This window comes from Amblyomma maculatum, chromosome 1, assembly GCF_055883805.1.
Source record: "Amblyomma maculatum isolate TAMU_Amacu chromosome 1, ASM5588380v1, whole genome shotgun sequence".
In the NCBI taxonomy this organism is placed as follows: Eukaryota; Metazoa; Arthropoda; class Arachnida; order Ixodida; family Ixodidae; genus Amblyomma; species Amblyomma maculatum.
The window spans coordinates 397,064,291-397,091,790 of NC_139344.1; the positions used below are offsets into that span (position 1 = coordinate 397,064,291).

General features: G+C 43.9%; 1 protein-coding gene across 2 annotated transcripts in view; it reads right to left on the reverse strand.

Moving 5' to 3' along the window:
* The window catches only part of Cul5 (cullin 5), a 53,343-nt gene that overhangs the window by 20,413 nt on the left and 5,430 nt on the right, over positions 1-27,500 (reverse strand). For both annotated transcript variants that reach the window (XM_084595672.1, XM_084595677.1), the window contains exons 4-9: positions 24,301-24,510; positions 22,028-22,266; positions 15,622-15,925; positions 10,926-11,033; positions 10,658-10,722; positions 8,202-8,334 (exon numbers count right to left, since the gene is read on the reverse strand). In XM_084595672.1, coding sequence (XP_084451798.1) covers positions 8,202-8,334; positions 10,658-10,722; positions 10,926-11,033; positions 15,622-15,925; positions 22,028-22,266; positions 24,301-24,510 — 1,059 coding nt within the window. The remainder of the gene's footprint in view (positions 1-8,201; positions 8,335-10,657; positions 10,723-10,925; positions 11,034-15,621; positions 15,926-22,027; positions 22,267-24,300; positions 24,511-27,500) is intronic.

Sequence of the window (27,500 nt, forward strand, 5' to 3'; positions counted from 1 at the left end):
TGCAGCTTTGCAAATGGCAAAACACGACCTGTTGTTGCTAAGTTGGCGTCCTATAAAATGAGAGAATATATACTTTCGCAAAAAGCAATGGCGTTTCTATCGGCGAAGATTTTTGCAAAGCCACCCGTAAATCGCGGAAAGCCCTTAACGATTTTGGCAAGGCTAGCGGTCAGTTCTATTCTTTGCGGCACAACAAATTGATCATAGGTAAAAGGTGCTACGTCTATTGCGCAGCTACAGACGAAGTATGCGATATCGGACCAAGTAGGAGCGCGATTACCCCAAGAAGAGACGTACAACCACCGGGTTCACCCTCCGCACATTCAAGCTCAGCATAACTATCTCAAGATCGAAAGCAAACAAACTTCATATCAATTCTTTTCACTAATGTTCGAAGTGTCATTAACAAACGTACATCACTATCGTCCCATATCGATGCATGCTCGGCTGATATAGTTGTGCTCACTGAAACTTGGCTCTCGGCAAAAATCAAGAATAATGAAATACTAGATTGCGAAAAAACATACAACTTTTACAGATACGACCGTGATTTCCGATCAGGCGGAGGTGTACTGATTGCCGTGAACTCTGCTATCAATTCCTTTACTATCTCTATTGATTCCCCATTAGAAATAGTTTGCACTCACGTTACATTTCCAACTGGTGACCTTATCCTTTGCGCGTGTTATAGGTCCCCATCCTCACCTACTACTTTCTGCACTGACCTTCATGATGCACTTAATAAATTGGTTGTTCGATACCTAAAATCACATTTATTCTTACTGGGTGACTTCAATTTCCCAAATATAGTGTGGCAAAATGGTATTCCCTCCCTTAAGCAACCATCCTCCGAGTGCTGTAATTTTTTAGACACCTGCACCGATTTTAATCTAACCCAGCTAATTAATAAACCCACACGCACCACCAGCACTTCGTCTAATATTTTAGACCTCTTTTTTACAACAGCTCCCGATTTGGTCTCTCCGCCAACATACCTAGAAGGAGTGAGTGACCACTCACTGCTTCACTTGACAATTAAGAAGAATGTCCGTCCCAAGAAAGTTATTAAGACTATATGTGATTATAATGCCGCCGACACCGCGTCCATCACAGCTGAACTAGAATCTTTCACATCCGACTATACTCTAAACTTTTCCGAACGTACCGTTGAAGCAAACTGGTTATTGTACAAAAATAAACTGCTAGAACTAATAGATCGTTACGTACCTAAAATTAGGATTGTCTCATATCCTACCTCACCATGGTTTACTAAAACCCTACGCCGCTTATGCAACAAAAAGAAGCGTATCTTTCGTCGCGCCAAAGCATCCAACCTTCCTGAACGCTGGGCAGCATATCATCGCATTCATGCAGAATATCTAATGGCTGTTAAAGATGCAAAAAAGAATTTTTTTGATAACATCCTCCCATCACTTCTGCAATCTAATCCGCATAAATTCTGGAATGTTGTTGGGGGCAAAGAAGACAAGGTAATTCAACTAGCCCGTTCTGATAATGTCGCGATTCCTCCGAACCAGTGTTGTTCCGTTTTAAATGATGTATTTGCTTCCATTTTCCAGAAAAGTGTTCCTAATATTGTACCGTCTGTAACTAATTTTTCTTTTTTACCAATGAACTCTATCAGTATAGACTGGGTTGGCATACAAAAGCTGGTTGGAAATTTGAAAATATCTTCTTCGTCAGGTGAAGATGCAATCAACTCTAAAATGCTGAAAATCACTGACCCATATTCTTCCATTTTGCTTTCGATGCTCTTTTCCCAGTCTCTAGGTTCCTCAGTACTTCCAAGCGATTGGAGGGTTGGCAAGGTTGTTCCAGTACCTAAACCAGGTAGCGCTCATTCCCCCGATAACTATCGTCCTATATCACTCACAAGTATACCATGTAAAATTTTGGAGCATATTATATATTCTCATCTGATTGATTTCCTTGAGTCGAATTCCTTCTTTTCAGCGCAACAACACGGTTTCAGGAAGACATTTTCATGTGAAACACAACTCATATGTTTTACTGATGACCTATTTGCCCACACTGACTTGAACATTGGCGTAGACTGTGTTTTTTTGGATTTTGCGAAAGCTTTTGATACTGTTTCCCATGATCTCCTAATTCTTAAACTTAGCATGCTTAACATTGACCCTAACATACTCAACTGGATTAAAAGTTTCTTATCAAATCGTACCCAATATGTCTCTGCTAACGGCTGCTCCTCCTCTCGCACTTCCGTAACATCTGGTGTACCACAAGGATCGGTACTGGGTCCTCTTCTCTTTCTAATATACATTAACGACCTTCCTGAATGCATTTCTCATTCTTCTATTAGGCTTTTCGCAGACGACTGCGTCATCTATCGCAAAATATCTAACCAGACTGATTCTATTTATCTTCAGCATGATCTCACAAGCATATCTAACTGGTGTGATAAATGGCTCATGCGACTAAACATTAATAAATGTAAAACAATGCATGTATCACGTTGCACTAGCATCACTGACAACAAGCGTACTTATGTTCTTCACGACATTCGCCTTGAATCTGTTAACTCTTACAAATACCTAGGTGTTCATATCTCACGTAACTTGTCATGGCATCGACACGTCGAACATGTCACCAATAACGCCAACAGGACTCTTGGATACTTGCGTCGAAATTTCTCTACCGCACCTCTGCCGATAAAACTAACCCTTTATAAAACATTAGTGCGACCAAAGTTAGAATACGCATCTGCAGTTTGGGATCCTAATATAATCACACTGATAAACACACTTGAATCCATTCAAAATCGTGCGGCACGTTTCATCTTATTTAACTTTTCTCGTCACGCTAGCATTACTTCCATGAAAAACACACTTGCCTTACCCGACCTTTCTTCACGCCGAAAGTGTTTTCGACTGTGTATTTTCCAGAGAATGTATCATCATAACCCTCTGTTAAAGAATCATCTTTTTGCGAGCCCCTCTTACATTTCATCCCGTTCCGATCATGTATTTAAAGTTGGTGTTCCATTTTCGAGAACAAAAATGTGTCATTATTCTTTTATTCCTAAAACTAGCGTAGGAACGACCTTCCTCCCTCCATCGCTGCCATTACTGATGTTGCAAATTTCAAGAAAACTGTATTTTCCACCATCATATAATTTCATTATTGTATAGCTATGCACTGTATATTTTGTTTTTATCTGTACCACTCCTTTCTGTAATGCCTTCGGGCCTGGAAAGTATTTGAAATAAATAAATAAATAAATAAATAAATAAATAAATAAATACTAGATAGAATCAAACAATAAATCGTTATTACTTTCGTGCATATTCAATACCTGCCAGGTTCACAGAAAAGGCATTAGGGAGATCTCATCGAACCGGGGAGGGGTGGGGAATGAAGGAGTTACTAGGCATTTATATTGAATGAGTTGTTTTTATTTGGTTCAAAAGAGCGGGAATTGGGTGGTTTTTGTTTGAAAACCATTGACGTGCCACATCACTGCTCACTGTTGTGGAATCTTCGATGTGGCAGATGCTGCCCTTTTCAGAAATTCCTTTGAGTACTGCCGAGAGTAACAGTGTTCGCCCCTGCGACATTTAGCCAAAAGAATGTGACTGAGGGTTGTGTCGGACATGGATGATCTGAACTGGGTGCGATTTTTTTTTACAATACTGAACTGCCTCTCACATTCAGCATTGCTGTGTGGTATACAAAGGTTTCCAAACATTACTGCTAAGATACGGCTAAATTTCTTTTGCCCATCAGCGCCCTTCAGCTGGGAGATGGCGCTCCACTGCCTGTCAGAACGTTCCTTTTGCAGCACATTTTGGGGAATGTCAAATGCCTGAAGTTTGACAAATTCCATTTCCAGAGAATTCAAAGCTTGGTCTTTCGACTCTTGCTGCTTTAGTGGCAGTAAGACCGGAAACCGCTCCACAAAGAAAAGCACATTCTGAAAGGACATAGTATCGATGGATTTCAGATCTGTGACTCTAGAATTACTGCATTGTCAGCCAAAGGGAATTTGAGGCGAATATAATCGCAGGCAGCGATCATGTACCCCCGAACAGCTTCATAAATAGAGCCCCTTGTACAAGAAATAAAGTTGTACAACAAGAACTGGTGGGCGAGTTGGTCTGACATATCTAGTGAAGCAGCGCAACGGCACAAGGCCAGAGGAAGAAAGGGACAAACACATCGTCTTCTGTTGTTGAACCGTCAAGTTTCATCCCAGCTTCATGCAAATCGCGAAGCTTCATAAAATTGTTCTTGCTCACTTGGCTTGAGTTTCTGAACAATACGTTTGGCTTCCAGTCCCACTACAATGTCTTCATCATCCTTCTGTCCATCTTTGTCATGGTAATCAACTGTAAGTAGGTCCTTGTGTTGCTTTAGAAGGTGTGGCTGCACAAACCTTGAAAGGAGGTCTTCAAGAAGCCCAAAAAGTAAAGATTGCAATGCGTGTATTTGAGGAGCTTGAGACTGCAGCCAACAGTTCAGTGCCTCAAAGACAGAAATGGTGTTATTCAAAAAAGGACAGCCCGCTTTTTTGAGGTCCAAGCTAAAAAACTGAAACAGCCTCTCTTCACGTGTTATGCATGGTGGCCTACTCTGGTCCACCATATCAGTGGCCTTAGCCTTTTTCACTTCCACTGGTGCAGCACCTGCTGCCTTTTCTCTTCAATTTGCACGGCATGTGTTCCAATTCTGTACTTTGCGCCGACACCACTGGAGTCTTTGGAATTTGGTAGTATGACAGAAATTGCACCTTTGCGGCTTCTTTTTTCACCTCATTAGGGAAAAAACTCAACAGAGGTCCCCACTGATTCATTAACCTTTCCAGGCATTTCCCAAGTGACAGCCATCGGGTTCGTGCGTGCTTCAGAATTTTTTGGTACTCAACGTTATGCATTTTTTGGAAATGCTTAAGGGCAGCTTTTCTTTTTGCACTTTTTTTCAAATAAAAAAAAATATCTACGAGGACTTTGTCCACCTTCGCTGGGAGACAACACGCCGATTTTTCTGCTGCAATGTTGATTAAATGGCACTGACAGCCAATTATAATAACGTTTTCATGTCAGCACTGCCGCTACGCCGTTTTTCTTTCCCAGCATGACGTTGGCGTTGTCAGAGCCAAAAGCTATGCAGTTAGACAATGGTATGTCCAAGGCATTCAGATTGTCTATCAGCAATCTGGCGACATTGCGCCCAGTTGACTGGCCCTCTAGGGTGCTCAGCGCAAGAAGTTTGCTATCGTAACCACGATCGGGTACAGCTGCACTTGGCTGTCTATACTGCCATCCACGGCAACTGAAAACACACACTTTTTCAGGGCACTCATCGTGCTCTCTTGTGCGTGACACACCATTTCACCGACAATAGCCGTTGTCTTGGTTCTAGAACATGCATAGCGCTTCGCAACGTCAGACTTTAGGAACATTTTGCGCAACAGAGGTCCCACATGCTCAGAGGCGCTCAGCGGGACGTTATGTTCCAACAAGAAATCGGTAAACAAGCACTCCGCACGAATGACATCGCTGTTTTGTGCACCGTAGAAATCTTGGAGACGCTGTTGCTTGCCTTGGCACTGAAGGCTGCTTGAATGCTTCTTCGACGAAATGTGCGTAGCCAAGTCTGTTCTGCCGCCGTGCGAGATGCTGATGTCACAATTGCAAACTGTGCAAAACACGTGATGCTCACCTTTCCGAGAATGCACAATACATCCAAACTCAGCAGTATACTGCCTTAGGAAGACCTGAAGATATTTCTTGCGCTCTTTGCTTAGCGCCATGGCCGAAGACTACATTAACGCGGCACTAAACAACACACAACGCACGCCTCTTGGAAACTGCACTAGACCATGCAACTGAGCTGCCGAAGGTAATAAAGAACACAAGCAAACACAGAAGTTGCATAAGCAAAAACCAGTGTTAAGTGTAGAAACATTATAGGCAGAAATTAAGCCACTGGAACTTTAGACAAAACCCGACCTTAGCGGCACGCCTGAACCGCCCCAAGCGTTGGCGACGCTACAGTCTTAAACAGCAAGGTGAAAGTAGTTCTGGCAGTTTTAACTACTGCACTTGGCCGACTATGCTTTTTAGACTTTTCACTGATCATGATGTCAGTCGGTGTCAAGCGGTAGATAGCCTTAGAGCTATGTGGCCAGACTACAAAAAGGATTTGGCCAAACGTGGGAGCATTTCCGGGAGATTTCTGTTTTGGTCGTACAATCGTACAAAAGCATCAAGATTCGGGAGACCTGGCAGGTATGATATTCTAAACTATTGAGTATATCATTACGGATGAGGAAGGAGGAAGAAGCGGGCAGTGGCACGGGCAGGAGCGCTCGCGGAAGGCCCGCTAACACTTCATTAAACGTCATCTCACGGTCATCGAACATCTTTCTGTTCCCTGTGCTCCTGTTTTGAGTGGCTTGCCGCTCCCTAACAATTCAACAAGCTTAAATAAAACAGATGCAATTAATCACAAAGCACAATGCGCACAAATGTTGCGGGACATTTAACACCATACGAATAGTACATACCAAGGTGTATGTTAGTCAGGTTTGTAATCTCTGACCTAGTATATGTTGAGTGTCTCGTTACAAGAGACACTCAAGGGACCCGAAAAAGATGTCTCTTGTAAGCAAGAGACATCTTTAACCAAAAATTCTAAGAGCACTGTGTTGATCAGTTTACTGCACATCAGCATATAAATGCATTCACAAGCATTACCAGCGAATTGTTCAGGAAAGCTTAAAGAAGTTATTCATACTAGTATGTATTTTTGTGAGTGCAGAGTGTATTTTTTCCCAAATTCTGGTAGTAAAGCACTTCACTTTGCAAGCCTTCCTGTTGCTCTAATACCTTTGAAGCACTCTTACATGCTCGTCACCCTGAGATGTTGACACTTTTCCTCTGAAGTGTCCTCGTAGTCATCCTCTATGGCACATGTGCCAGTTACCTGCGCGATAATTGCAGTCTGTAAGCTCATCGGAAGCACAAAAGATCTGCATCTGCAGATACGAATTCCTCAATAGATTCTGGTACCTCAGCAGTCTCTTGGATGCTCGCCCAAGCTTCATCTTAAAGGAAGCTTTCCACAGTATTCATATATGGGCACTCTTACATTATGTCATTACATTTAAAGCCTGCTTGTATGAAACGGTTTGTCACAGCTTCACTTCTCAGGCCAATCTGGACACCTGAAATCACCTGAACAGCAAACTTTCATCAATTACTATTGTACAGCCTTGCTGCCTGTCGAGTAACAGGCGTTCTACCAACCTTGTTTTGTAGAGCAACTTGACAGAATGCATAATGCTTTTGTCTATTGGTTAAAAGTAGGGTGTGGAGTTTGGAGGGAAAAAATTACTTCGGTGGCTTTGAGCACGATAACTTTGGTGCTGCAAGAAGCATTGTCCAAAAAGAGAAAGGCATCGGGATTCCGAGCTTTCATCTTGTGATCAAATTTTAACAGCGAGGAGTTAAATATGCTGGATGTCATTCATGCATTTTGATTTGCTTCGAAGGTGACAGTAATGCAATGCCAGTGGCTGAAACAATGAGGTCGTTTAGACTTCCCAATAATGGGGAAGCACTCCTTCTCAGTTCCTGACATATACAACAAAAACTATGCTGAAATGAAACAGAATTTAGCTAAGGGAATCTGAAGTGCATCATTTATGAATTGGTACGCTTCAGCTGCATTGCGTGAGCACACCTGGGTTGTGTCTCTTCTAAATAGTGAAAAATTTATTTCAGAAACCTGAAAAAGTTGTCCTTAGTAACCAAGTGCCTCTTGTAACCATGTCTCTTGCATGCAACGTTGTTAACATGGCAGACATAGGAAAGCCAACCAAACCATTTTCAAGTGTGTCTTATAACCGAGTGTCTCTCATAACAGTGTCTCTTGTAACGAGATTTAACTGTATTTAATTAGTGACAGTACCCAAATAAACAGGTGTTGATGACAGAAGCACATTATGTAGTAGCACCATTGTGCCGTTAACTATTGCTAGTACAGGAGACTAGTCGAGGGCTCCGGCAATTTCCACCAGCTGGGGTTCTTTAAAGTGCACCAATTTCGTACAGTGCATGGGCGCCTTAATTTTTCCCTCCATCGAAAAGCGGCCACCACGGTTTGAGATATGATCTTAAAGCTTCTTTGCTAAAAATCCTGCACCAAGAACTCACCACTTCTTTTAGTTTAGCTTCAATCTGGTCAGATGTGAGCTTCTTGCTCAGCGGAGTCTTTCGCAGCAACATGTCACAGTAGTTAGCCAAAAGCTCAGGACATCTGGACTCGGGCTGCGTCTTGTTTGCCACCCTGGGTGTTAAAAAGAATGGCAAATCAAACCGATAACAAAACTAAAAAGAAAAGTCTACTGATATTTTCTTTTTTCTTGCATCAACAAAAAGCTCCTTTCCCAAATTAACAAATGCCTGGGGTGAGACTACCATTTTCCATACGGTAGTCTCCGTTTTACTGCTGGTAGACAGCGTCTACAAGCTATGACATCGGAGGATATCAACTGAAAAAATAAGATAAAACTTGCAATATCTGTCACAGACATCAACAACTGTGCTTTTTTTTTCTGGTGTTAGCGCCGTTACAAGTAATAAAGGGGGCAATAGTTGTGCATTTTAAAAAAGGATGAAGCAAGATTATATGATAACAGTCAGTGTTATCTATTGAAAGAGAGAAAAGTAGGCAGTCCTAAGTTAATATGAACAAAAATAAATGCCTGTATGGTGCAGTGGCACATGGAATGTAGTATATTCACTTCTGAGGCTCCAAGTGTTTACAAGGTTAGCCACAATAAGAAAACATGGCATGGCGCTACCATACGCTCAGGCCTGACTTTCTTGTCCAGTTCTAAAGTAAAAATCCTTGCCTACACTGCGAGTCCTCTATTCGTTGTTACCATGTGGTGACACATACCAAAATATGACAATATTTTTATTCTCGTCTCCGACAGACCCTTTAAGAAAAAATTATGCTCTGCAAATGTCTGCTACCGCTACAAATGTACCACTACATCTATATACGGTACAACAAAGGTTATCGCAACAAATGCATCACAATAAGATCCCGAAACCGACAGGTTTCTCACGATATATGAAATGCTCTCGCATCAAAGGGTCCATGAAAAGCTAGTATTTACTGAAACTAGAAAACGCAGAGCCGAACATATGGGTAATCGAAAATTATATTCTTTCTCTGCCTCCTCAACCCTGCCCAAGGCAGTGCACAGGGAAAAAAAAAAAAAGAAAAAAAGCCACAATGACACTCCATCACGCCCCTTTCTATCCAAGTAATTTGGCAGCGTCCTATGAGTGAGTGGCAAGCCACAATGACAACAGTGGGGAGGTTTACGCGCAGAGATGTATTGCCCAGATCAGTTGCGAGCGGTCGCTAGGAGCACTTTCTAAAAACTATTCGTAAATTATACGCTCCACACAAAGCTTTTAAATCTCACTCGAATAAAAGGCCCCCCTCTATGGATTCCTTGCATTAGAAGGTTACCGCAAGTAGAATTTAAGGGGCCTTTTAATAAGTTGACTGACAGGCTGGTTATTCATAGAGTGACTCAATCAATCAAATAACTAACGTCCCTGCGGTTCTCTAACATTTTTGCCTCGAGAAACCCCCAATAGCCATAAATATGTGCCACGAAACTTCGCCCTCCAGCGTGCCCTGCTGTCACAATCAAGCAACACTGCTTATGAATGAACCAGTCTTGGTTTTTTTCCGCAGTTCACAAGTTTTTTGTTCTGCAAGCATTTCTTTGTTTTTCTGGTTTGGGCAACAAGCTTTTTATTAAATGCCAACCTCTCACTCATATCCAGGCCTTCAAATTCAAAACAAAAAATGTAGCAAAATACGGACACAAGAAAAACGTTCCACCTTATTTGTGCGTTCCATCTTATTCAAGGATTTACAGTAAAGTCTCATTTAAAGAAAAAAACTGACTACAATTAGGATGTGTACTTTTCAGTTTTAACACAAAAACAACAATATACACCCACTAGTAAAAAAAATTTACGGAGTCGGTTAAAACTGAAAAACGGTGGTCTGTGGCACGTTAACTCAATCGGTTGCCCTACAGGTGACAGCTGTCATGTGTGGACTTTACCGCAGACCGCCGCTGACAAGTGCCTGTTGAGATTGTTTCGTCCTCATCAACTGATAAGTGGAAGTGCCCACTTGAGGAATTCTGCACGACGCTCAAGCCTAAGCAGCATCAGAATGTGACTAGTCCGCACGATAAACATGGTCTATGCGGTTTAACATCCCAAAGCGACTCTCAGGCTATGAGGGACACAATGCATGATAAATAATGGACAAGAAAGCAAACAGGATGCCTGCGTACTGTTTTCCTTGTACTTTAAACTCTTTCTTTGAATAAGCTGTCGAGGTAACATGGCTTTGCCACAGTTATATTTACAAACGTCAGGGCAGTATTCACTTACTGTCGAATATTTCAAGATTTTTGAATATTCCAAATTTCTCGCACACTGATTTGTCCAATCTATATGTATGGCATAGAAAGTACACTGTATTCATATACACAAGATTGCTACTATTTGACACACACCTAATAATAAGCAACCGAACACAGAATCAAACGCATGTGAAATACACCCACCCTTTCTGCTTAGATGGAAGCTCAAGCCGGAACACCGAGGTGTCATTCACAACCTGCTTGAATGCCTGGAAAGAAATGTTGTTGAACATGTGTGTTAAAGGCAAGTAATATACTAGCAATACATGAACGAAGTTAGTTTAACTATGCGTTTACTTTACATGCGCAGCCTGTTCAGACAGTAGGCAAAGAAAAAAACTGTTCGATGAACTTTAAAAAAATAGCATCACGAAATACAGAGCTACACACATACGTACACCGGAGGACTTACTTTGTCTCGCGCAGTCAAAAACCTGGGATCATCGTTGAATGCTTCCTTGACTAGCTTGCTGAACCTTTGGAATAAGTCCAAAAGCTGTTCCACATACTTTTCCGAGTCCTGCAAAATAAAGAGGCCGAAATGTGCTCCCAAGGTGAAGCAAGTTTGCTAAAGAAGAACTTTCACAAGCAACCAGTCGCCCCCCCATCAATTCCACTGTCTCCAACTACACAAAATAGCTTTAAAAAAAAAAAAAAAAAAAAAAAAACAATTTCCACTCACTGTAATGAAAATTCTGCGTGACCTGCAGATGCAGCTAGTGCTCCTAATGCTAGAAGAGAACACATTCTAAGCTGAATAAGCCAAACCAGTCATTACGTAGCATCAGTTCAATGAACAGAGATATGTACATAAGGTAGACAGTTCAAACAGAGCCAATATAATTGCAAACCCCAGGCCCTACTAAAGTTAACAAATCTCAATGTGCCAAAGTTGCCAATGCCAATGTGCCAATGCGGGGGGACTAGGTGCCACCCCGCATAGAGGGCTACTAATTAACTTTAGCCACTGTTTCTTACCATGCAAAGAATTCTTGGAACAATACGCCCACCACACTTTAGCATCACGGAGCCTCAAGTTAGAAAAATAACTGAACAGGATCAATCACGACAGGGCTGACTACCAGAACATGGGAGAGAGAAAGATGAGGCTTAAAAAAGATTCCAGTAGAGATTGCATCACCATCAGTGTATCAGTCTACAGGTAGACAGGCCCCAATTTTAGGCTCTTAAAGTCAAACACCGGTTGTGCAGTGCAATGAGCTAGTTGGTTTGCATCAAAGCAAGTAAAGCAGTACTAAAGGACAGGGACAAAAAAAATCCTGCGGTGCAAATATTTTTTAAAGCGAAAGCATTACATGTCCCATTAAAAGACGAGCAGGGGCGTTCGTACCCAACTAGTGGTCATAAAAATATGTCACGGAGCAACTCTAACATCCGAAAAGCTATGATGTCATAACCTTGTGACAGACCAATCCGTGGCTGATGCTACCAACACTTCAGACAATGCTATAGTAACAGTTGCAACACTAAACGCAAATCACAAAACAATTCTCTTGATTAAATTGCTCGTTTATTTACACAGAAATCTGGTGCAGATGGCATGACAGCCTACAATTTCTAACAAGTTTGGATGATGCATTCGTCTGACTGATGTGAGAATAAATCAGAAAGCCAAGTCATCTGCAGCATCAGTGACCCAAAATAAGCAGCTTTTGCACAGCCGATGCTAGAGGCACCATCAAGTGTGTACAGATAAACCTTGATGTGACGAACTTTTATTGCAACGAAATCCTCGAAGTAATGAAGCATTTTGCTCTTCACAACTTTGGGTCTATAGAACACATCGTATTTTTAGCCTCAGTATAACAAAGAAAATTTTATTGCACTTTCAACGTAGCAAAATTTCACTGCTGCCTCGAAACGAACCACTGGAAAAATTGTGCCACAAGTGCGAAAACTCGGAACAAAAAATGGAAGGGCAGGCACACCTCTCCGCCTGACAACCTGACTTTCCACCTGGACACTATGCGCACACACGGACAAGGACGCGCATGCTCGCAAAGCAACAATCATCCTGAAATTGGTTTCAGTTCATCAGGTGAGAGGGAGGGCACCGTTTTTGCCGTCACTGACTTGGAGAAAGCAATGCGAAAATGCCAGAATGGTCCGCCGCTGGCCTTCATTTCTTTGGCTCACACATGGCTGCAGCGGCGGCGGTCGAATGCGGCGTCGAATCGGCTATGAGATCGGGAACTTGAAGTTTAGTTGGGCGGCAATGATGGAGCAACCAAAAATATATGTCCGCGTCGTCTCCACCCCGCACATAATGGATAGTTCCACCGCATTTCAAGGTTTTCTCTCTGAATGGTCTGTGAAATTTTCTGGTGGGTTCTGTGCATGTCAAATCACAAATGTCGATGTTGCTAAATTTCAATTTAACGAAGTAAACGGCACACTCTACCGACTTCGTCATATTGAGGTTTAACTGACCTGTGAAATGACTATTTCACATTGAAGCTGCAATGATTAGTGGGAGAATGAGCCACCGTTCTTGAGCATCTAATTCGAAGATGCTTTTTCGGCTGCTTTAACAATACAGTTAAACTTGATGTAACGAACCTCCATGTAGCAATTTCCTCAATATTACGAAGTTCTTTAGTTCCGCAACGTCGCCCCCATTCAAGTGCGCATATTTCAAAACCATGTAACGAACATTTCGCGGCAGTTGACCCTGATGTAACAAACTGTCGGTGCTGACTGAATGGGCAGAGGCTCTTTATTTTTCTTTCCTTTTCATGCCTCAACATAATATATGTCTCTTAGCTAGTGCTGAATTACTGAAAATTTGGCAGAACCCTGCAAGTTTCAGGGCGACAAAGCATGAACTGACGTGAGAGGAACGTCTATGATAGCAACAAGCAACCACAGTTGATACAACGCGCTGCATTTCAGAGCCGACGGCACATTTACGTGGAAAATGCAGCAGTCTCCACTGCTATCACTATCGGTATGTAGCACTACAGTAGCTCATGCTCAAAACCAGTGAAAAATAACAGAACAAAGAAAAAGACATGGGTCAAGCAGTGTGCGCCCATCCCTGCCATGCGGTTACGCGGGCTCCCATCGGTAGCGGGAACAGCAGAGCGCGCCGCGACACGAGGCAGAGTCAATTTCATAGGGCAACGGTGGTGGGCGAGCGGAAACATGCGTGAAGACGCGGGCAAGAACGTGCGCAGTCTCTCTCAGACAGATTCCGATTCCTCTTCCAATGTCCTCTCCCCACTCCCTCCTAGACACGTTGTGCGAGCCACGGTAGAGGTAGAGGATAGTTGAGGCATCTGCGATGCATGGCCGCTGCAGTTGTGCCACGCTCTCTCTCAGTGCGATCGCATAATGTTTCACCACTTCTATAACTTCGAATATCTCTGATTTACTGCACACTTTCAAGGTGGTTTCCTTTATAACAAAATCTTAACCTCGTTTTCGCTCTGCACCTGTTCTTTTGGCTCTTCATGTAAAAACTGGACGTAACGAAAGCCTAGGTGTAACGTGAAATCACGGACATTTTACAATTTCGTTACATAATTAGGTTTAGGTTTGGTTTGGTTTGTGGGGCTTAACGTCTCAAAGTGACTCAGGCTATGAGAGACGCCGTAGTGGAGGACTCCGGAAATTTCGACAACCTGAGGTTCTTTAATGTGTACTGACATCGCACAGCACACGGGCGCCTAGCTTTTTGCCTCTATCAAAAAGCGGCCGCCGAGGCCGGGATTCGATCCCGCGTCCTTGGGAACAGTAGTCGAGCGCCGTAACCACTGCGCCACCCCGGCGGGTCATATAATTAGGTTTAATTGTACTGACTAAAGAAAACGCTGTTCCCACAAGCTACTTCAATGGTTCATAAAGTTTTGATCATGCCTGCTGAATTAAATGATGGTAATTTTTCCGCAGACATTCCGGATATTCAGGTATGCGAGACCTGCTTGTTTTGGGTCACCAATACTTCAGATGACGCGGGTTTCTAATTATTCTGGTTGAACCAGGCAAGTCGGACATTCAGGTGTGTACTTAAAACTAAAAACGATGTCATCTACACACTAATTTAAGCGCACATAAATGAGCAGTTGATTGGAGAAAAGCATTTTTGCGGTTCATATTTAGTGCTGCATGAACATGCTGTGTGTCACCACTGGCAGTCCCCCATGTGGTGGCAGTCACCCCAAACATTTTTATGAATACTGTGATGCAGCCAACCGACGTACACATTTCCAGGTGGTGTCAGATGATCTTTCATTGCACATAGCGTACATCTGCTAGTCAAATTGAAGGCTAGCTTGCGAAAAAGATTTGAACTGACGACATATGTACCTCCACTTGTACAACTTGCCTTCAAACCGAGGTTTCAGCGATTCCGGCTCCCAGACACCGCATGAAGTATAACAGGGTATATTGAATAAGCAAATGTATTCACCGAGTACTATACCAGCAGAAAGAACTGGTAAAAAGATCTCAGAAACATTTCACGTACAAAACTATAATAATTTTGCAATCAAACATGTAAGCAGTCTTAAGTGTCTCTGCCAAATTTCTTTTTTAGTCTTTATTCTGCCTCTGGCTTACTGGCCTCTGGCATTTTCATTTCCATTTCTGCTTCGAGCTGCCTTTGTCATTACACAAGTCCACATTTCCAGCTATTTCCTGCCCAGCTCAAACATAACGAACATACTATGCCAAAAACCTTATGCATGAGTTTGAGGGGTACAGAGTCGTCCACTTCTAGCTACAACACGGTCACTGCTTTCAAAGTGCCCTTGCACGCGACCCAGCCATGCGATAAAGCTAAGTATCAGACCTTGTGAAGTACAACCTCCGGGTCCTTCTGTGCTTATATAGCTTTCCTACGATAGGTACCTGCGTCGGAAACAGTGTTACTTTGAAAGCAGCAGAAGCAGTGTTATGGCTAAAAGTGGATGACCCTGTACATTTATTATAAGGGAAGAACAAACTTTAACGACTATAATGCGGGAAGTACATTTATTACGAAAGTGCTTATCATATCAATAAATCCAGTGGTCATGGTCACTGCCATATGAGATTTCGCTGCCAGCAAATTCAAGCAAAACCAACTAGGAAGGATGTGCGCTCACCTGGGTGATGATGTCAGCCGAGGCTAGCATGTCGGCCAAGCCCTGGGAGAGCACATGCTGCTCAAGGTCGTGCAACATGGGCAGCACGCCATCCGGCACGCGGTCCATCAAGCCAAACATGAGCTGCAGCCGGAGGGTCTCGCCCGCACGGATCATGCCAGGGCACTCGGCCAGAATGGGCTCCCGGAAGGCCGTCACCAGGACGCTCACACAACACTCTGTCAGGGCAGGTACCGAGCCCGATTGCGACTCCAGATACTTGGCTGCACGCTGCTCCTCCTCTTTTAGCTTCTGCTCGGCATACCTATTTGCCAAAGGAAAATAAAACTCATTTTTCTCGTGGCACCTTTGCCAGGCAGAGAAGGCTGCAGCCATGATGAACCAAAGAAACCATGGCCAAAGGGTGTGCAGCTAGAGCAAACTTTAAGGTAAATCGTATTATCTAGAATTCTCTGACAAGTTAAACAAGAATTTTGAGTTCTGGTTTGGTTTCTGGGGTTTAACGTCCAGAAGCGACTCAAGCTATGAGAGACGCCATAGTGGAGGGTTCCGGAAATTTCGACCACCTGGGGTTCTTTAAAATACACCGACATCGCACAGCACACGGGCGCCTAGCTCTTTGCCACCATTGAAGAGTGGCTGCCACAGCTGAGCTTTGATCCCGCATCCTTGGGCACAAGAAATACTGCATAGTCAATGCAAAAAGAAATGAAAAGTCTGGTTTAGACTAATCGATAAAATTAAGCACTGCCGTCAACACACCCTTACAGTGTCACTAAAGCTGAATTCAACTGGTTTGTCCATGCAGATATATTTACAAGATATCTGTGCAGGGTAGCAAACCGGTTTCTTTTACCAGTTAACCTCCCTGCCTTTCCTCCTCATCTTCCTCCTCCTCCCTTACAACCTCTCAAACAACAAGAAATGAGCACACATTCTTTAGTGACAAAAGAACAGCTCCTATATAAAAAAAAATCTAAAGCCTATAAAAACTGAGCGGCTTACTTGAAGCACTCCGTGGGAATCCACTTTTAATTTGTTTTTTCTTTAGAATACAGTAAACTTGTTAACTCGAAGTTGTAAAATCCGGGAAAAATTGCGAGATAAGCGGAGTTTCGAGTTAAAGGAGTATAGACACCATTTTTTGAAGCGTCGGAAGGAATAAGACTGCTTTCCTGGTTATACAGAGATGCTCCCCAAGCAATCCCAACCTCGCACGTTTCCACGAAGATATTTTAATTTGATTTTAAAAACAAGCCAGGCAAGTACTGCGTTTTTCAAAACCCATTGGCATCGACATCTCTGTGACGAAAATGTGTACATAGGTAAACAACATGACGTCATCAAACAACTGTGACGTGGAGTCGGCAAAGCAAAGAGCAGTGACGACACATGGCCGGACTCGAACAGCGCCGCCGCCGCTTCCGGCCGTGCCCTGAAAAAGAACTCCGCTTCTGCTCGCTTTACTCGATGGCTTCTTTGTTGGTGCATGTTACAATTACCTCACCGGTGTACGTATGGAGACTGCTTGCTAAACTCAGGCCCCAACAGCATGCCTGCACAAGTGCAGGGCTTACGGCAACGGTGCCTCTCGATGGCGTGCCGGGAACATACTGCGGCGCTCCCCACCTATCCTAGACATCGCTAGCCCTAGCTGGTTTCACATCGAAGCGCCAGCGAAAGGCGCTTCGGAACGGGCTAACGCTGTAATAAACGTCGGAGTTTATCGCCGCTTTACTGGCAAGCCCATCTCGTAAAATAATTTCTTGCTTTGCGCGATGCCTTCAGCAGCGGAGCTAGCAGACATCAGGTGCGTCGCACCTAAAGTCGCACCGGGCAGCAGCTGTAGGAAAAAAAAAGTTCGCTTGTATCACTGTAATTATTTCTACCAGTACCTCCGTATTGGCTGAATAATCCTTGCAATTTAATCGTGACTGATAGTCCTTTGTACAAATAGCTATGTAAGCGAATGAACAGCAATCTGCGATAGCTAGATTACCGATAGCGGATGCTATGAGGCAGTTATGACTTCGGAGTCGAGCGCGGCGGCCACGGCTTTACGCACCCAGATTGCCTTGACTGCGCCAGATGACGCCACATGCTTGGACGGTGGCACGCAGGCCTGCCGCGTCGGGACCAATCAGCGCATGAACAGACGTGAGCACGGGAGCCATAGGGAGAGCTTACGGTTACGGTGGCTGATCGCGTCATTACTAAAACATTTTTTTAGAACAGCTTGGCTCACAGTGTTGGCCAACCGGACTGATAAAGCAGCATCTTCACGGTTCCTCTGTTCAACATTCCTACCAATTGACATTTCCTGCGCGTCAACCCACCAAGCTTTCGTGGCTGCTGCTGATTCCTGCTTCGTCGCTTGAGTCGCAGGCGAGCGGGTCGGGATTAAAGTGCCCGGCAATGTTAGTAACATCCACGCTATTGGGCGAAACAACGTCACAGTACTAATTATGCTACGCTGAAGCGCTGCTCGACGACGATATTTTCTTGCACATGCGACAGCAAGCAGACGAAAAACGCGACCCGAATGCGTCATCAGATTTTGTGCTTACGCGATCGCCTACCTTGCCAGTAGGGGGCGCTCGTGTGGCGTTCTTGTATCTTTGACGTCATCGCGCGCTCGTGTCCGGAGAGATCGAAACCGAAACTGGCCCTGATAAATGCACTGATAACAAATTAATTGATCTGTGCTGGGGCTTTTTGGGTCGCAGTCCCTCTGTTTTGGACCACTGTGGATCGATTAAAGCAAAAATACCGGAACAGAAAATGTACGTGTCTATACTCCTTTAAGCAAAATGCCGAAAATTTCTGGCGACAACCACTAGCGATCCATCGTGCACCGCCACCACCAGCGCCTGTCGTTGGCGCTGGTGAACACAGCACGGAGCTACGGGACTCTTCGACAGAGGCACGTTTTCAGCGTGGCTTTGTTATCGCCCCGTTGTCGTTCGGTCACGGAGAGTACAGTTATGCTATAATCCCGCCACAACGAATACCGCCACAACGAAATTTCCGCGACAACGAATAATTTTTTATTCCCCGCGAGTATCCTATAAGAATTAATGGCCTAAATTTCTCTGCACAACGAACCATTTTTGCAGAGCGTTTCCGCTTCAACGAAATTTTCGCGTTCAAAATCGAAACCGAAACTAGTTTTATTGGCGAGAAGTCCAAGTCAAATCCAAAGCCACATTAAGCATGAAATCACGTGATTGCAGTTCCGCCATTTTGGCTTTGTGTCGTGGTCGCGTTGTTCACTCGCTGCCTTTCTCTTCGACAACGACGAGTTTTCATCCGCAGGACACGATGGCAACGCAAGTGAAAAAACGCAAAACTCTTTCCCTTGAGCAAAAAGCTCAAATAATCGCCCAAGCAGAAAGCGGAAGGAAGAAAGCGGCAATTGCTGAAGACTTCGGAATTCCTGCAAGTTCGCTGTCAACGATTCTAGGCAATAAGGACAGCGTGAGAATGGCACTTGCTTCAGGCACATCCTCGAAGCACAAAAAGGTGACGCGGCCCCTCCATGAAGAGTTGGACAAAGCAGTGCATGCGTGGTTTGTGGAAGCACGAGCCAGCAACGTCCCCTTGTCCGGAAGCATCGTCCAGCAGAAAGCCTTGAACTATGCATGCCTACTTGGCATTGATGATTTTAAAGCCAGCATTGGCTGGCTAAACCGTTTCAAGGCCCGCCATAACATCGTTGGAAAAGTGTTGTGCGGCGAGTCAATGTCAGCAGACGTGGACGGAGCAGCTGCTTGGAAGGCGAGTAACATGGCCGGAATTTTAAGCAACTTCGCGCCTGCAGACATTTACAACGCCGACGAGACCGGGCTATTCTACGAGATGTTGCCGGCTAGGACGCTCGACTTCAAGGGGCAGCGCTGTCACGGCGGCAAACACAGCAAAAAACGCATCACAGTGCTGCTTTGCACAAACATGGATGGCTCGGACAAGCGTCCGCCGTTAGTCATAGGCAAAAGTGCCAAGCCGCGCTGTTTTAAGGGAACTCGTAGCCTACCTGTGCAGTACAAGGCGAACAACAAGTCATGGATGACCCGCGCTATTTTCACCGAGTGGATGATGGCATTCGACCGCGACATGAAGCGGCAGGGCCGTAAAGTTTGCTTGCTTTTGAACAATTGTTCAGCGCATCACTCCGACGAAGTCAAGCTCACTAACACGGAGCTGAGGTTTTTCCCTCCCAATTGCACGTCTGTCTTACAGCCTCTCGATCAGGGCGTGATTGTTAGCCTGAAGCGCGCTTACCGCGGGAGGTTAATTCAGCGGCTGCTTTTTAACACTGAAACCGGCCGAGACACGAAGGTGGACTTGTACGTGGCACTGCAGATTATGTCTGCTGCCTGGAGCACACTGGGGCGCTCAGTAATTGTGAACTGTTTCAGACACGCCGGATTTGCCGAAGGTCGACCCGTACACTCTGCTGGCCTAACACCAGGCGTTACAGACGACGACGAAGAGGCGTCACCGGCTCCGGGGATCGCGGCCGCCTGGAAAACGCTGGGAGAAATAGGAACCGTGCCGCCTAATCTCGAGCTCGACGAATACATCGGCGCTGACGCTTGTGTTGTTGTTCACGAAGATGTGAGTGATGAGCAGATCATAAAAGCTGCCCGGAATGATAAGGACTCTTCCGATGAAGAAGACGACGACGTACAGGAAGCGCCGGCTGCGGCAACCGCCGTACAGGTGATGGACGCTTTTGATGTCATCAGGAATTTCGTTGCTGTCCGAGACGACGATGTTGCAATGGGTTTGCTGACCGAGTGCGAAAATCGCGTGACGGCGTTGCTCGCCGTGAAGCGTAAGCAAACCAAGCTTACAGATTTTTGGCATTAAACGCCTTTGCTGCTGCTTGGGCAATTCTTTCTGCGTTTCACGTCAAATTTTTGCGATAACGAAGTTCCGCGAGAACGAATTTTTTTTCGTGCACCGTGAATTTCGTTATAGCGGGATTCAACTGTATCCCATTTCTAACACTGCACAGCTTGAAATACAATAACACTGAAAAATTTTTTTACGCATCTCATTAAAAAAAAAAATAAAGAAGGTCGCAGCGCAACGGTGTGCTGCTACAGATGCATACTTGCATTGCAAGCAGTGGCTTTCTCCTGCTCCTTTCGAAAATTAATATCTAGCCACACTAGCCTTTTTATTTTCCTTTACTACCCTACCAACCTTTTACTGAATCGTCTCAATGTGTCCACATATGCACGGATCAGACGAAGTGAGCGTCTGCAGGTTCTTCGCTCAAACCGGACTAGAAAAACAAACTTCGCTCGCAAAAAATAAAAACTACAGCCAGGACAGAAATTGAGTAGCCCAAAGCCTTGTGCGATTGGCTGCCTCGCGAGCTGTTTCCGAGTCAGACACAAAATTTTCTAAAAACCCAAGCGCAACAGCGACTAGCGAAAATGTTTTGGTGGCCCTCGGCCTGTCGCGCCCGTCGACGCTCCACTGCACAAGGGCAGCTTTTGTAATAAACGCAAAAGAATTCTCAGAAAAAACTGAATTTTATGATTTTGGAAGTAATGCTTGCCTGCTTCGCGTTGGCATTCGGCCCGACAAAAGCGTACTCGAGCTGCTGAACGCATCGCATAAGCCGTTGGTCACCACTGTTGCATTCAACTTTGTTGTGGAGCAAGCGTTGCGGACCCCACATACACAATAAAAATCAATCAACGCTTTGTGCGCATAGCGCCACAAAACAGAACCACACAATCAATAAATCGCTCTTGCCGCTATGCACGTGCGAAGGGCAACTGCCCGAACCACGCTTAACTGGCTGAACTGAATGCCCGATAATAACCATCAGCCCCTGCGCGCGTGAGCGGCACTCACATGACTGCTCACAAGGCGAAAAACGGCTGCGTCCGCAGGAATTTTGTATTCGCTCTTCGAGCGTGACCGCGTTCGGCACTCAGTATAGGAACAAAATGCTTGCTCGGAGCCCCTATCACCTTTCGGTAATGATTTTTGCCTTTGGTTCTTCCGGTCAAAATTTCGAGATATCCGCATTAACCTCGAAAAATGCTATGAAAAATGATATAAATGGGAGAATACACAGTGAACTCATGAATACGAGCGAAATGCCAGGCTATCATGACAAGGAGCAGTTCTGTACATTCACTCCATCTGTGCACAAAAAATAAAAAAGAAAGGAGCCATGAGTGTGGCCTATTTTAACACATAATGCACACACCTTTTAGAAACTTACTAAAATGGGCCCAATTTAGTTTCCTCAGTTTTTCTGTCTCACATATACAAACAGCCTGTAGTAGAAAGAATGAACACAAACTATTTTCCTGCTGCTGCTATTTTCGATAAGTGTCATTTTATCCACGCAGACCTAAATAAACGACACGTGACTTACTTCATGTAGTTCTGGACACCATTCTCTTCCAGGTATTGGGGCGCCTGTGCTCGGTAGAACTGCCGCGTTGCGTCAATGTAGGCCCGCTCAAAGTTCTCCCGATAGATTTGCAGCTTGTCCTCTGGATTGGAACAGAGGTTCACGTAAGACTCCCGCACACCCACGACCAGCTGCGAGTCGATGGCCTCGCCCATTCGCTCAGCATGGACCAGCTTCATGGCACTTGCTTGGAGACGACTCTGGACCAAAAAATATATATATATATAAAATAAAACCCATAAAATTAGGTAGGCATAAGCATACAATGCATGAGGTCTAAGAGTTAACTTTCACACTTTTGCCAGTTACGGTACAGCCACAGCAAGAGAGCGCGGCTTCATTGATTACTGGTCGCTATGCAGAGGCAAGCGTTAAAAATTCAGGGGCACTTTGGCTCACTAAACTGCTTCAAGGCAAAAGCTGTAATTAGAGATGGATGACGTAATTACCTGCAACCCAAAGTCCCAATTCTATAAGCGTAAACTGTCACTAATTGCCTATAACCAATTGCCTACTTCAGTCAATTACCAGTACAAAGCATACTTATCAGTAAACCTTAGTTCCTGTTCAGCAAGTGCAAACTTGTGCTAACTGCATAATTAGCACTACTATGCTAATTAGTGTAATTGACTATCACTTCACTCAATTGTAAGTATGCCCTCGCTTGATGTGCACATTTAGGAAACTAATTAATGATTGATTAACTAAATTAGGCTAATTGATTAATTAACTAAACTCAGTCCCACTTACCTGGAGCATCACTATACCATCTCTTTAATTGGTTGCATGCTTACTAGTCAAAATACAATTGGTCCCATTTGAAATTCGCACACTGTGACGTCACGACCATTTCGACCAATTGAAACGCGTGACATTTCTGTCGACAACTCCTGCTTGCAACGATGAGGCATTAAAGGCTTCCACCTTAAAAGAGTTAAACACCTGCGAGTCTGCCCGCAGTGTCACTGCTGCATTTATGAGTGGGTGTACAGCCTTTATTAACAAAAAGTGTATGCCCATTACAGTTTGTTATTAGTATGACAATTTGTTAACCTTTTGACAAGCTGTGTACACAACTGTGGGCAAACCGAGCTCGTTTTTTTTTCTGGGAACGTGCTGTACCTATAGCAGTGATTTCTTTGTTTCAGCTGAATTTCCCAAGCCTCCGTGTCACAAACTGCATTTTTATTTTTTATTTTTTTGCTCCGACAGTGAACACCCCCCATAGTAAACAATATTTCATGGAACAGTGAGCAGTAGTAGCACATCGTACACTTTTTGTGCAAACATCATTTTGCCACCAGTACACACATCAATATCGTCTTTTTTTTTTTCTTTTTTTTTTTGGTTTTGCAATTATGCACCTTTTACTAGTTCCACGATTCTTTGGGCACTAATGTGATAAGCCACAGCACTTCGATGACACTATGCAAATCCGTCAATTCTGGCACAATATACAAGAATTTTGTACATCCCGTGAACCTCACCTATGATCACATAATCCCCATTAGTAACCGCCCCTGCCTGCACAGTTCATTTCATGTCAGAGTCTGGTGCTCTTTAAGCTTAGTTGGGCCAACTTGTACCCTTTTTTTATCATCATCATCAGCAAGACTATACCCACTGCGGGGTGAAGGCCTCTCCCATATTCCTCCAATTAATCCGGTCCTGTGCTAGCAGCATCCGCTTTACCCCTGCAACATTCTTAACTTCATCCACCCACCATACTTTCTGCTGCCCCTGCTGCACTTCCCTTCCCTTGGAATCCAATTTGCTACCATACATTGATTATCTTGTCTTTGCGCTACATGCAATGCCCATGCCCATTTTTTCTTGATTTCCACTAGAATGTCATTAACTCGAGTTATTTCTCTGACCCACTTCATACACTTTCCATCTCTTAATGTTACACCAACCATTTTCCGCTCCACAGCCCTCTGCATTGTCCTCAACTTACGCAGAACCTTTTTCGTCAGCCTCCACCTTTCAGCCCCACAGGTACAGGTAAGATGCAACAGCTGTATACTTTCCTTTTGAGCAATACCAGTAAGCTGCTAGTCATAACCTGTGAGTGCTTGCCAAATGCGCTCCATCCCAATCTTATTCTCTTAGTTATTTCCGTTGTACCCTTATCAGTTGCCACCCATCACCATCCACAAGATGTGGCACATTGGATCGCCCTTTGGTTGTTGTCTTTGGCACTTCTACATCTGATGGAGGGGGGAAGCCCTCACCTTGATGGTCGAGAAGATGCTCTGGTTCCAGGTGTCGAGCATGAGTTTCCGCACGAGACCTTCCTCGGTCTTCTTGAGGCTCTTGCCCGCCAGCACGGTCTCCAGCTGTCCAAAGGGCATGGGCAGGTAGCTGCACTGGACAAAGAACTTGCGCCACTCCTTGATGTAGGCATTCAGCAGGGCCTGGTCCTCCTGATGCTCTAGCACACGCTGCACAGTCACGGAAAGCGCAGCGTCACTTTGCATCAGCTGCTTTCCTTGTCATATGTAGCAACACTTTTCAATCGTCAGTTGTAACCAAGTGCCCACAGTGCACCAACGATGTCCACTTCAAAGCCCAGAGGGGTGGGTAGAAGCGCTGCCAAAGGATTACAGCTCGTGCATGTATTTTTTTTTTTTCTTTCTGCTTTGCTGGTTCGTAGATACACCAAGCCATTACACTGCAAAGGTACATACTCTGAATGTTTTCTTCTTCATTCAAGCTCTGTGCTGATCCTCAAAACACAAGCACAGCTCTGCCGCCTCTCATGTTCAAGACAAAAATCGGCAGAATGTTCCAATGAAATGCAAATACCCTGAAAATCCTATAGACGTTAACAATCTCACGTGGTCCCTGGGTTCTTATTTGAGGACCACTGCCATGTGGAATACAAAGCACATGCTGTATCATTTCAATGCCCCAAACATCTTTCATCGGGGCTACGGCTTCTGATTTTATTTATTTATTGCACCACAAAGACCTCTGGAATAGGCCATTACGTATGAGATGGGCACGTCAGTTAAAAGATGATGGCCTTTATCTTTTTTCTTGAACTGGATGGTGCTGACATGGTGCACAGCTTCAGCTGGGGGATTATTACAGTCCCTAGACATTTTGACAAAAAAAAAAATCTGAGATGAGCAGAATTCCTTACAAGGGGGAGGGTAGACTTTCTCCTGCAAATCAATTCTACTCAAAAGGCGATGGGAAGGTGATATCATTGACGCTCCTAAATATGAATCACAGAACTTATGAAAAAGACAGAACCGAAACACTTTCCGTCATGATTCTCATGACTTTAAAGCATACGTACTGGTCCAATATGAATAATCAGAATAAATGAAGCAGGTAGCGTGATTTTTATTTTTTTATTTTAAAGATTGGAGAAAGGTTAGATAGATGAGGGTCCTGTGCTTAAGCAAGTTCTAATTTAGGTCAAAACTTAGGTATGCTGACAAATTGATGGAAGGAGCAGCAAAATGAAGATTTTGACGTAGAAACAAGAAGTTTGACTAATATTACTAGCCACATACGTTATATGTGAAGACCATGTTAGGAAATGCATAAGGGTAATGCCCGAATACTTACAGGTAGGGACGGAAGACACTAGAGGATCAAAAAAACATATTTACGAGGAGTGTGGGATTGTTAGCGAGGAAAAGAAATCAAGCATGTTTAGTAAGACTCAAAGACATCAACTAACCTTTGCATCAGGTTTTGGTTTATATAAGATCATTTTGAAGGATGTGGGCATCAACACTGTTAGAAATGGGATGGTAAATTACACAATTGTCAGCAAATAAATGGATGTTACAGGTAATGTTAGATGGAAGGTTATTGATGCAAATGAAAAAAAGCAAAGGTTCGAGGCATGTACCTTGATGAACACCTGAGGTAACCGCAGAATGAGAGCACAAGTAATTGTTAGCATTGATAAATTATCTGTTAGTTAAAAAGTTTGGGAGCCATTCGAGCCCCCAAAACGTTAAGGTTTCAGTGCAAAAGGTTTAGGAGTACAGTAAAACCTCATTGATGCATTTTTTAGAAATGCGGGAAAAAACATATCCAGGAAAACACATGATCTGAACCGCCTTATTTTGAAAAATTGAACTGGTATGCACAGCTGCTTCGCTTAGCTCTCGCATAATTCAGTCTGTATTTGCATTGTTCTAAGTGTGGAAGAGATTTAGTAACAAATCCGGTTCGTAGAAGGCATTGATGAGCCGAGATTGCTTCCTTGGTAGTTTACGGATGCTATGCCCCTTTACACCAATGACATGAGGAGAAGCCATTGCAATAGCTTACAGTCGCTTTTTTGCTCATGCTGCGTCCCCCAGACCCCAACCGCTCATATGCAAGCGAACAGTTGCAGTTATCAAATGGTTCACCCCCCTGCACCTAAGGCACCACAAAGCCACCACGTTTGTCCTCATGAGCTCATGTTTCTGCGCGAATGGCACCTCGTATGTCGGATGTCTTTGATGCTTCGCCGCTTTGCACTAAGGCACTGCAGGAAAGCAACTACGGCAAGTGAGCGCTGCTGATCAGTTTTTCATGTCGCAAGTGCTCATTAGCATGTGTCCAGCTGATTGCAAAACGTATTATATGACCCCAATCTGTCGAAATTTTGAACATAACCAAGAAATTGTGTTATCTGGAAGAAGAACGGTGTAACTCTACAGGAGACATTTTACAGCTCGCAATTTTGAGCATATAAAACACAAAATCACTGGGAACGTATCAGTGAAGTTCTACTGTAATCTATCAAACAGTACTTTATCGAATGCCATCTCCAAGTCTTATAGTAAAATTGTGGCAACAGGAGTGTTAAGGTAAAGATGAGAACTAATGTCATTAATTAAAAGGGTTAGTTTGGTGTCACCAGAAAGCCCTTTCAGGAAGCCATGCTGGTTAGGTTGAAATTAACAAGAAATACGATGAGTGAAGAAATAACAAGATCCATTAATTTTGAGCAGCTTGTGAGAGAAATAGGGCAATAATATGAAGATGAAACCTTTTTGGAGACTGGGACAATCCTAAAGGTTTTCCAGTCTTGTGGAAGCACACCTGATAAAAAAGCTGTTGAAAAATATGGCACAAAATGATCCTAATGGTGCACTAGGTGTTTTTTAGAACTTCGGAGTTCAAGCTATCAATACTAGAAAAAGCTGAGACTTTCACCAACCTGATTAATTTTGTCATTCCACTAGCACCGTACAAAATGTCTAGCATAGCTAGGTGGTCGAATAAAGGGAAGTTTGATAATACAGTGCTGAGTTCTTTAGCGAAAACTGAGCAGGAAGAGGTATTAAAAGTGCTGCTACAGTAAAACCTGCTACAGTAAACTCTGATATAGTAAAGTGAAACTGAAGTCCCAGTTCATCTTCCATAGACAACTATTTTCCCCCCTTTATAGTAAAGACATTTTTGGTAAAAATCG